The following is a 10082-nucleotide window of genomic DNA, read 5'->3' on the forward strand; positions in this document are numbered from 1 at the left end:
GATTACAGTGGAAGAAGTCAAAGTTGTAATCACATAAATCAGGTCGTTAAGACTTTGATCACGTTTAGCTAAACGCTAAATATCCTTAATTTAATCCTTAAGCGTCATGAACAAGCCAATTTGACAATTATGAATACTCATTGAATATCTTCCCCGGATATCCAAAATTCAATGGTATATTGGATTTAGACGTGATTTAAAAGACAAATAATTTATTCATTCGTACAAGCACAGCTTCTTGCATAAAAATTTACAGGCGAAAAGAAGGGGAGAGAGAGAGAGAGAGAGAGACAAAAGCGGGGAGGGGGGAGGCCTAAACTAGACTGAAGTACGTCGGCTTGTTGAGCCATTTTCCAATTTGTAAAGACCTCAAGTGGGTACTATATTTGTCCATTTCTACAAGCCTAAATTTTATCTTTAAATATATTAAAGTAAATTAAACGCAGCTCCACAAATTGGCTATATTCAGACTTTTAAATCCTATGATTATGTTTAGGAAGTTACTTCCAATTGTTGGGCAGAAAGGACCTAAACCAAATATATATATCCGGTCCACGTTGATCTGTATAAAAAAAATCAAAGGGAATGGTACCCTACCCTACCCTACCCTACCCATGCAAACGGGCCTTGTCTTCGTCTCTCGGTCATGGTCCTTCCACTTTCCTTCCATGGTAACAACGCTCGGCTCTTGCAGACCTTTTCCAGCATCCACAATTTCTTTATTTTTTCTAAGCGCCCCCCCCTTTCTTCTCCTTTTTCTCTTTTTTTTCTTTTACCATGTGTCTATAAACACGGCGCCCCATTTTGTTGACCCATTGGTCTTAACTTTGATTTCTCCCCGTATTTCATGGTGATTGTGAAAGATACATTAGCAGTCTTTGGGATAGGAACCGTATCCTTTGCTTTTGTGCTTCCCCACTGCCTCATCAGTCCTAAGAAGTCTTCCAAAGCTTTGGGTTTTTCTTTTTTTTTCTGAACTTTTTATTGAATTATGATTAAAAGCTAAGATAATGTTGATTTTTATGTCTTTCTTCATCCTTTTTTGGCTAGGCAAGGAGTAAACAATTGAACAAGTGAACAATGTTTTTCATAACTTGCAGCCAGGTTGCAATAAGCAGTGCAGCCAGGTTGCAATAAGCAGTGCAGCCAGGTTGCTTTGACATGTCCCACTCTGCTGATGGCCTAATGTGTTTCAGGCCCCTTCGAGTCCCCACACATAGACTTGCTTGATGAAATCAAAAGCTTTTCTTTCTTTTGAATTTATTTATCTTTTGATTGACATCCACAATTAGGACAGAATCATGATCAACGTCTAAATCAAGTTTGATTTTGACTAAATTTGACCCAAATTCTCATCGGGAAAAGGTTTCTGCTTTCTGCCACACAAACAGATTTCTGATGAGAAGCACCCTGCTTGACTTCAATTCTTTGAGGGAGGAGCATGCTTCAACGAGATCACCATTTTTCTTAAGAACGTGGTACTGTTACTCTTTAGGAAGATAATTAACCACAGTGCAAACTTGAATTGTAAGCAAAAGTTTCAAACAAATCAAGCTTAGCCTGCACTTTGCTGGGGTGGGTTGTTTAAAATTTGTGTGCAAAGTAAAGAAAAAGTTGCACAGGCCCTTCTTAATAATGGAAAAAGCAGGAGGGCAACGAAATAGCACTCAGCCACTCAACAAGAAAGAAAGTCACCAGATGTTTGGTGAACTTTTTACTGTTTCCTTGCCTTGCACTCGCATGTAGTAAACATTAACCTATGAAATGTAGCAATCTATGCGGGGTACAATTGGTGCATGCCTCTGGCCCTCTTTCGCCACAACCTCTGCCTCTCAGATACTCCAAATCCCCAAATGCCAGGACATGAGCTTCACAATCAGACCTTTCATTCTCAATTTTGTTTTGTGCCCCTATTTTTTTCTTCTTTTTGTTTCTCCATTTTCCCTCTCAAGGATTGATATATGATACTAAATAATAAATATTACGACTAATTCTAACACAAATCTCACCTAATTCTGTTTATTATTCACATGCATACACACATGTGATGTGAACAATCTGAAAAATAGAAAAAAAAATTGCAAGTAGGTAAAACACTCGTATGTGTTGCATGGGAGGTTGTGAACACCTGAACCATCCTCTACATGTTAAACCCTCATTCCAAGAAAAACTCTATAGTGATATATTAATAAAGAATGTTATTAGTAATATATTTAAAAAAATCACATAATATTCCTTTTAAATTTAAAATCAAGATATACAAAATATATCACGGATTTTTATCTTAATAATAAATAAGATTTTTTTTTATATTTTGAAAAAATTTAAATAGAAAATAAAAAATCACGTAGTAGATTTAATTAATCCTCGTGAAAAGGCGTAGGTTATAAGCAGAAGCTTGGATTGTTAGTGGGGTAAAATATCTTTGACTTGGCAAAATTACTCAACGAGATGTAAAACAAAATGGTGATATTGCTTTTCAATCACAAGATTTTGTGTTTGATTGGTTTTTGGAGAAAGGTCAAATACGAGCTCAAAAAAGAAAAGAAAAGAAAAGAAAAGGGACAGCGACCTAACAGCGGAAAGCAAAGGGTAAAAACACTAGAAATGAAGGGTAGGCGTAGAAATAGAATCTGCCATCTTTAACTCGAGATGAGGCCTCTTTTTCTCTCTCAAAAAAAGCTCTAGGAAAGACGAATAGAGAATAGGGACGATCTGTGGAGTCGAGTCTAGAGCGAGACAAAAGAAAAAGACTTCGGCAATTGATTGGGCCAAAGTTAAAAAGAAAAGAAAAGTTTTTTAAAATAGAAAGAAACCAAAACCAAAACCAGAAACCAAAGCAGAACAAGTAGAAACAGAAGCAGTTGGTTTTCAGTTGGGGGCTCAGCTTTGAGAAGGCAAGCAACGAACAAAGCAAAAAGAAAGAAAAAAGAAGAAACTCAGAGGAAGGAGGAGAAGAAGAAGGTCTTAAGAAAAGCAAGGGGTAGTTCGGGCATTTCAGTTTGGGCTTCATTCACTTCAAAAACTTCCATGGTCCCCTCTGGCAACAACAGCCCCACCGGAATCCCCCACTTTGGCGGCGGCGGAGGCGGCAGATTCTGGTCGGCTGTGGCGACGCCGCCTTCCAAAACTGCCGTCGCCGTCACCGCCCTTGCCGGCCTTGTTCTCTTCGCTGCCATTTTCTACAACAGCAGTAGGTAAAAAAATCCAAAAAAACTGATCGATCAATGCCAAACGATAACAAACTCTCTGAAAACCCTAGTAACGATACGTAGTGAGTGTAGTTGATAAAATTCAAATTCTAATAGATGAGAGCTCTTAGACGAAGTCAGACTTCGTCTTCATCTCCCAACTCACCCTCATCATCATCCTCTTCGTCGTCTTCGTCATCGTCGTGGATTCATTTGCGTTCGGTTCTTTTCGTTGTTACTTCTTCTTCACCAGCTTCTTGTTCTTCCTCTGATCGGTGAGTCTTCTTCGTCTTTTCCTAAAACACTTAACTCATTTTCACTAATCTCTTTTAGATTTTTGATTCAGATCCCGATCTCTACTCTCAGATTTTTTTTCCTTTTTTTCTTTAAAGTTGAAAGCCACTTGTTTCCTTGGTTGCTTCACTTCTTCCTCTTTGCTTACATTTCGATTCTTTCTGCTTCCTTTGAATTTTTCCTGTTAATTAGGTTTTCTATTTCTTCTGTCATAGAATTTTGAGTCATTATTGCTCCATTATTTGCTTGTTTATTTCAAATCCTACTAATATTTACTTTGTTCTACCTATTTGTTGGATCTCTGTTAATGTGCCTTAGCGATTTTTCTTTCTCTTTTTTCGTTGACTAATTCCGTGTTTAGATTGTTTCAATCTGCCAGGATATTAGTCATTACTATGTTAATAGCCTTTTTAAAGTTGAAATATTTGAATTTAACACTCAAAATCAAATGGGATAGAGAGATTTTGGAAAAACTTTAAATCGTGATGTGAAATCAAATTCTTTTACTTCTTTTTTCAATCAAGAGTAGGAAGTTATGATTTTGAAAGTTGGAATACTAATGGGAAGTGTATCCGGAAGAAGAGTCCGTTTCTCTCCTCTCTTCAAATCTTCCAACTCTAATTTTGTTTTTACAGTTTAAAAGTTGAAAACTTTTGGGGATTGATTATAATGGTCCTTGAACACCCACCCATGCTTATTTGAAGCTCTTGTTACAGAAGTTTATCAGACAGGTTTATCTGTCAGGATTAATATATTGGAGCTGATGCAAAATTTCATATTTAAGTTATATTCCGTAATTTGACCGACCTCCTAAGAAAAATAAAATTGAAACACAAATCTTATAATTCTGGTGGATCTCAATTGGTGTAAGCCCGTACTCTTTCCTCATGTGATTGGTGTCTGGCGTAAGCTTGATGAGGGAGGAGTAGACAGGCTAGTGATGCGATGATGATTTCTGAAACAACTCAACCTCCCTTTTTGGCAAACTCAATGATGATTTATCTTTCCCCAAAGCTCATTATATGAAAGGAATGCCTTAGTACCTACAAATTTGTTCTCTTTATTGTGGACTTAGGTGCTAAGATATTTGCTGTTAGAACTTGGTTTTCTTCCCCTCAGTGTTTATAAAATCATATATTCTTGTCATATTATCATTAGCTCCTCATTTTCTGATTGTAAATTTTGCCTTTTTTTTTCAGTGGTAGACTCAAATCTCCCTGGTCTCGCCGGAGAAAGAAACACGCCCTTTCGCCTCAGCAGTGGAAAAGTTTGTTTGCATCTGATGGTAGACTAAGGGATGGTGGGGTCAAGTTCTTGAAGAAAGTTCGCAGTAGAGTGAGTTACCAGTGTAGTTAAATTATTAATTTTCTCTTGCATTTGTTTTCTTGTAATTGGGATGCTTAATCTTGTACACCTCTGATGCAGGGTGTTGATCCAAGTATTAGGGCTGAGGTTTGGCCCTTCCTCCTTGGAGTGTAAGTGTAGTGAACCTGTGTTACGATTGTTGTTATTGTTGTCACTGCTGCTGCTATTGTTGTTCTTTTCCTCCCTCAAGCCAACACATCATGGAAAGTATCTAACTTTTCATGGAATAACAGTTGTCCGGGAAATGTGTGCAGTGAAATATCTTAGCTAATCTCAAGCTATGGGTTTCCCATCTCTTATCGAGACATTTTTTTCTTTTCTTCTGCTACAGCTATGACTTAAACAGTACCAAAGAAGAAAGAGATGCTGTTAAAACTCAGAAAAGGTAAAATTTCCATTCTCTTCCTCGCGTTTTTTAATTTATCATTCCCTTTAGCTATATAAGTTGATTGTTACCAAGAATTATCTCTTTGGTTTTTTGCTTCATTTTTTGTCAATCTGTTGATGCAGGAAGGAATATGAAAAACTCCGCAGGGAGTGCCGCCGGCTCCTAAAACACAGCGGTGGGAGTTTTAAGTTGACTGAAATTGGTGGAACTTGTCAAAATGGAGATGGTGGTAGTCTTATTCAGGAGACAGACACATCTGGCTCTGAAGACGTGGTTAGTGCGAGAGAATCTCTCTCTAGTGAGGAAAGGAGCCCGGATGCTGAGTACTCAGATGAACCATCCAGTACATTGTTGGAAGGAGATGATAGTTCAAGAAGAATAACAAATGCTGATGTGTCAGCGCTGAACAGTGAGTCATCGGACTCTGACTCTTCAGAAGACGCTGAAGTGATTCAGGATTCCCCCTCTTCAGAAGGCAGGGAGGAAAATGATCCTGACGTGTCTTCAAAAAGGAATGTTTCTCCCTCAAGCACTGAAGGCCTGTCAAAACTACGTGCAACTGAAGATTTTTCCACCTGGCAGCGGATCATTCGCCTAGATGCAGTGCGTGCAAATGCTGAATGGATGCCATACTCTGCCTCTCAGTCTGCAGTATCAGAGGGGAGGGCACGTCGTTCAGCTGAGGCTGTTGGGTTAAAGGATTATGATCACCTGGACCCCTGCAGAATTTTCCATGCTGCACGTTTGGTTGCTATCCTTGAAGCTTATGCACTTTACGACCCCGAAATTGGCTACTGCCAGGGCATGAGTGATCTCCTTTCTCCAATAATTTCAGTCATCCCAGAGGATTACGAGGCTTTCTGGTGTTTTGTAGGTTTCATGAAGAAAGCTCGACATAATTTTAGGCTCGATGAGGTCGGGATAAAAAGGCAACTTAATATTGTTTCCAAGATAATCAAATGTAAAGACTCTCATCTCTACAGGCATTTGGAGAAGCTCCAGGCTGAGGATTGCTTTTTTGTTTATAGGATGGTGGTGGTACTGTTTAGGAGGGAATTGGCATTTGAACAGACAATTTGCCTTTGGGAGGTAATGTGGGCAGATCAAGCAGCCATTAGAGCTGGGATTGGGAAGTCTGCCTGGAGCAGGATAAGACAGAGGGCGCCCCCAACAGATGATTTATTGCTTTATGCAATTGCAGCTTCAGTGTTGCAGAGAAGGAAATTGATCATAGAGAAGTACAGCAGCATGGATGAGATTTTAAGGGAGTGCAATGGCATGGCTGGGCAACTTGATGTATGGAAACTCCTAGATGATGCGCATGATTTGGTGGTAACTCTTCATGACAAGATAGAGTCATCCTTTTGATCATTGCCACTTTGTCTACTAAATTTATGTGCTTCATTTCTTTCTTGAACCTGGGTTCTATGGGTATCTCAAGTCTCCTTTTTAATGCATCGCTTGAAATGCTGTCTGTGATGAGTTATATTTGCTTATTTTATCACTGCTCACTCTCAAGGCTAAGTAGGCAGTGGCAATAGCTGAAAAATGAGTAGATAAATCTGCATTCCATTGCTCCATTTTAGCATACGTGATAGGAAGATATCCATGATCATTTCTGTGTAAAGGCAGGTAGACAGAGCCCGTAATTCCAAAAACTGTACCATACTGCAAGAGAAATATTAAGACATTGATCATGTGATTCCATCAAATTTCCCTTTCTGTGTACCTCATGATTTTTTAGCATCTTGCATGGAATGGTTTTAAAAAGATCGCTAGCCTTTTGTACCGTACCTTTGGATTTAGAGGCTCGGAATGGAGCGTCGGACTTGGTGTTGGTGGTGGAGACTGGAGACTTACGTTGGAAATCCAAGTTGATGGTAGATTCAGGTTGTAAGTTGCCATCAAATCCCATTGTCATTTGACAAGATCTAGGGACGTGGCTTGCAATTTTTCATAATTTTATCATGAGAGAGAAAGGGCGGGAAGCAGGCAAGCTTACAACCCCATGTTCAGACTGTTGTAGACGTGATTCAGGTATTCATTGCGACGCACTTCCACCATTATCACAAGGTGAAAATGCTCTTTTAGCAGCCCATAAAATGGTACAACTCGTGTGTTAGATCATCAGATATATTTTGAAGAGGGAGGGAGATATAAAGTCATTGATTTCGAGCTGAAGAACAAAAACTAGGTGTACATAAGGTTTAAAAACACATCGTCCTGCTCATAAATTCCAAGAAAATTTAGCATCTTCTTGTCTCCCGGCTGACATAAATGGGTTCTTCTCAATATGGTATTGTCTTCTACAATGGACCATATTATGAACCACTAATCGGATTTAAGACACACAAACGTTAAAGGGAAATGAAACAAATGATATGACTGTTCTTCTCAACTAACTGATGAAACCACCAATTCACACCTCAAAACGGGTAAGAAACTGTGTAGTAATAAGCTACTCTTTCTTAGTGAAGTTACGTACTGCAATAGCCAAGCCCAGGATCAAGAGGGGTACCAGAAACTGTAGGATCTTAATGATAAACTCTGGGGTCTTATCAGGATTGTATGGGGTTTGCTGTGGTGGAATGAAGACGCGCTTAGCTGGAACAGTTTTTGAATCAATATCGCCTATGTAGTATTTTTCCATCATGTCTCTTGCAGAATCACTGTGCCCCACGTCTTCGAAATCATTAGTGGCATCCTTCCCTGAAAAATATCATGATGTAACTACCAAATTCAGGCTTAATTCAGTAAAATTAATTAAAGAACCAAATATAAAACATTGTAAAAAAAAATTACCGGTTGCTGACAGCAAAACTTCATCGCCCCCTGGGTGATCGTCCATGAATGGAGTTACATCATACACCTATATAGAGGGAAATCACAATTATAATCAGTAGCATACTACAAAATTTAACTCGAAATATCTTGTTCTTGTCACATTTTTCATTTAACCTTTAAACATTGAACAAGATACATATTTGTTAATAAAGTTTTCTCTACATGCAAAAATTGTTTGATATATTGTAAAAAGTTCATCTGCATTTGCCCAAAAGTTGAAACTTTCACCTAATGTAGTCAATTAAAGGTAGCATTGTATTCGTCAGTTTTCAGCTGATGACTGAGACCAGATGTTATCAAATATAATAAGTAAACTACCACAAGTTAATTAACCAAAACTATTTTAATGTTTTCATCAGTACATTCATTTAATTAATTCACATCACTATTTTTTTTTTTGAATATTCACATCACTATTATTAAGTCAATTAATTCACCATTCCAAAAAAAAAAAGAAGTCAACTAATTCAAACTTCAGAATGACCTCCTATTTTCCACAAGGAATTGTTTTCCTTCAACTGATAACAGGAGTTCTGCCAGTTGAAAACTCCCAATTTATCTGACAACCACAACCTCATTAGTGGCACCAAGAGTTGCAAGAACAGACACTAAAATTAAGGCATTCATTAACATACTAATCCAACCGCAACTGAGTACTTCCTATAAAAGCAAAAAGGGAAAGCTTTACCTACCATGAAAACAAAGTTAGCTCTTCAATTCTCTACCCCTCCCCCCCACCCTTCCCCACTGCTTTCTTTTCTTTTCCACTTTTAGTTTCCTGGTCCCCCATTTTGAAGAATAACCAACAGGCATAAAACTAAATTCTTAAATCTAGAATTAAAATCATCTGACTATTAACTAACATATCTAAACTTATAATTCATCAATAATCAACCAAAATAATCGTAACCCAGAAATATAGACGAAAAAAAGCATAGTTTTAAAATAGGAAAAGCAATTAAAAAATCTTCATAGAAAGACCAAAGACACTGATTAATAAAAGAAAGCGAAAGATCTGACCTTCCCAGAAATAATCAGCCAACAGTCTTCGGTTTTGTTGTGCTTTGAGACCTCTTCGAAAGTGTGCATCTTTGGATCTGAAGCCATTTTTCACCACTGCCGATCAATACAAACAACAAAAGTTAGAAACCCCACCAAAAACTTACAAGCTAAAAAGCCTTAACGTTCAAAGCTGAGAGAGATCTGAATTACCCAGAAAGAAAGCTACAAATGCAACTTCTCACAAAAATAAAACAGCCAGAGATAAACTCTGTAAAATCAAACTCCAAAAGCCTTCACATATATACACTTAAAGAGATAAGATGGAGGAATTAGGATGAAACACAGAGAGGAATCCAATTGACTTACGGGGCTTTTGAGAGATTAGATAAAAGCTTTCAGCTATCGCCCTTTCTCTGAAAGTCTGTCCTTGTTCTTGTCAAAAAGACAATTCCAACTCGAACAACTGTCAGGATCTTCTCTTCTATTTATGTTGGTGAGGTGTCCCCGACAATTGCCAAAACGTCCATACAACTTTCAAAATTTACCGAACCTGCCTCGACAGGAGTGACCTTCGGTGAGGGTAGTTTTGTCTCTTCGGTACTTAAATTGTGCTGACTAACCAGCTGAACCCAAGTTCCCAACTAGTAGTGTTTCAGCTGAACCCACTGAATTTGTGTGGCGTTTCAGCTGGCAGATATAAAATAAAACAAAAAAATAAAGAAGAAAGAAAAGGAGTCTCCTTCAATTTCAATAGTAGTTATTATTGAATTTTGCATAAATGTGACTTCAGGGTTTTGACCATTCAAATTTTACATTATTATTTTGTTTTTGTTGAATTGTCAATACGACCATGAATTACTTAAAAATTTGGAGTTTTCTCTTATTATTAGTTTTTAAAAGTAGCAGTTTTCTTTCCAAAAATAAATACATATTTGGTTTAGTAACCCATGCCCAATATCAAATTTTAAATTAATAAAATACATTGGGCATCAAGCATA

The 10082-nt window shown here is 37.8% G+C and overlaps 2 protein-coding genes across 4 annotated transcripts; one reads left to right on the forward strand and one right to left on the reverse strand.

Moving 5' to 3' along the window:
* The first annotated feature begins 2595 nt into the window (after positions 1-2595).
* On the forward strand, positions 2596-6717 carry LOC110409138 (rab GTPase-activating protein 22-like). Of its 2 annotated transcripts, none has more exons than XM_021418392.2 (5): positions 2596-3197; positions 4685-4820; positions 4911-4960; positions 5182-5235; positions 5361-6717. In XM_021418392.2, the coding sequence occupies exons 1-5, from the start codon at positions 3031-3033 to the stop codon at positions 6604-6606; spliced, it is 1653 nt and encodes a 550-aa protein (XP_021274067.1). In that variant the 5' UTR covers positions 2596-3030; the 3' UTR covers positions 6607-6717. The 2 variants fall into 2 exon arrangements, with proteins under 2 accessions (XP_021274067.1, XP_021274076.1); XM_021418401.2 differs by having other exon boundaries at positions 3169-3466.
* A 671-nt stretch (positions 6718-7388) lies between these two features.
* On the reverse strand, positions 7389-9604 carry LOC110409157 (cytochrome b5). Of its 2 annotated transcripts, none has more exons than XM_021418421.1 (4): positions 9451-9604; positions 9103-9198; positions 8041-8107; positions 7389-7947 (listed from the first exon to the last, which is right to left on the reverse strand). In XM_021418421.1, exons 2-4 carry the CDS (start codon positions 9187-9189, stop codon positions 7697-7699), a joined length of 405 nt encoding a protein of 134 aa, XP_021274096.1. In that variant the 5' UTR covers positions 9190-9198; positions 9451-9604; the 3' UTR covers positions 7389-7696. The 2 variants fall into 2 exon arrangements, with proteins under 2 accessions (XP_021274096.1, XP_021274104.1); XM_021418429.1 differs by lacking the exon at positions 9451-9604 and adding an exon at positions 9295-9444.
* Between the last annotated feature and the right edge of the window lie 478 nt (positions 9605-10082).

The sequence above is a fragment of the Theobroma umbraticum genome, unplaced genomic scaffold, assembly GCF_002168275.2.
Source record: "Theobroma umbraticum cultivar Fairchild unplaced genomic scaffold, ASM216827v3 scaffold_30.0, whole genome shotgun sequence".
Classification (NCBI taxonomy): Eukaryota; Viridiplantae; Streptophyta; class Magnoliopsida; order Malvales; family Malvaceae; genus Theobroma; species Theobroma umbraticum.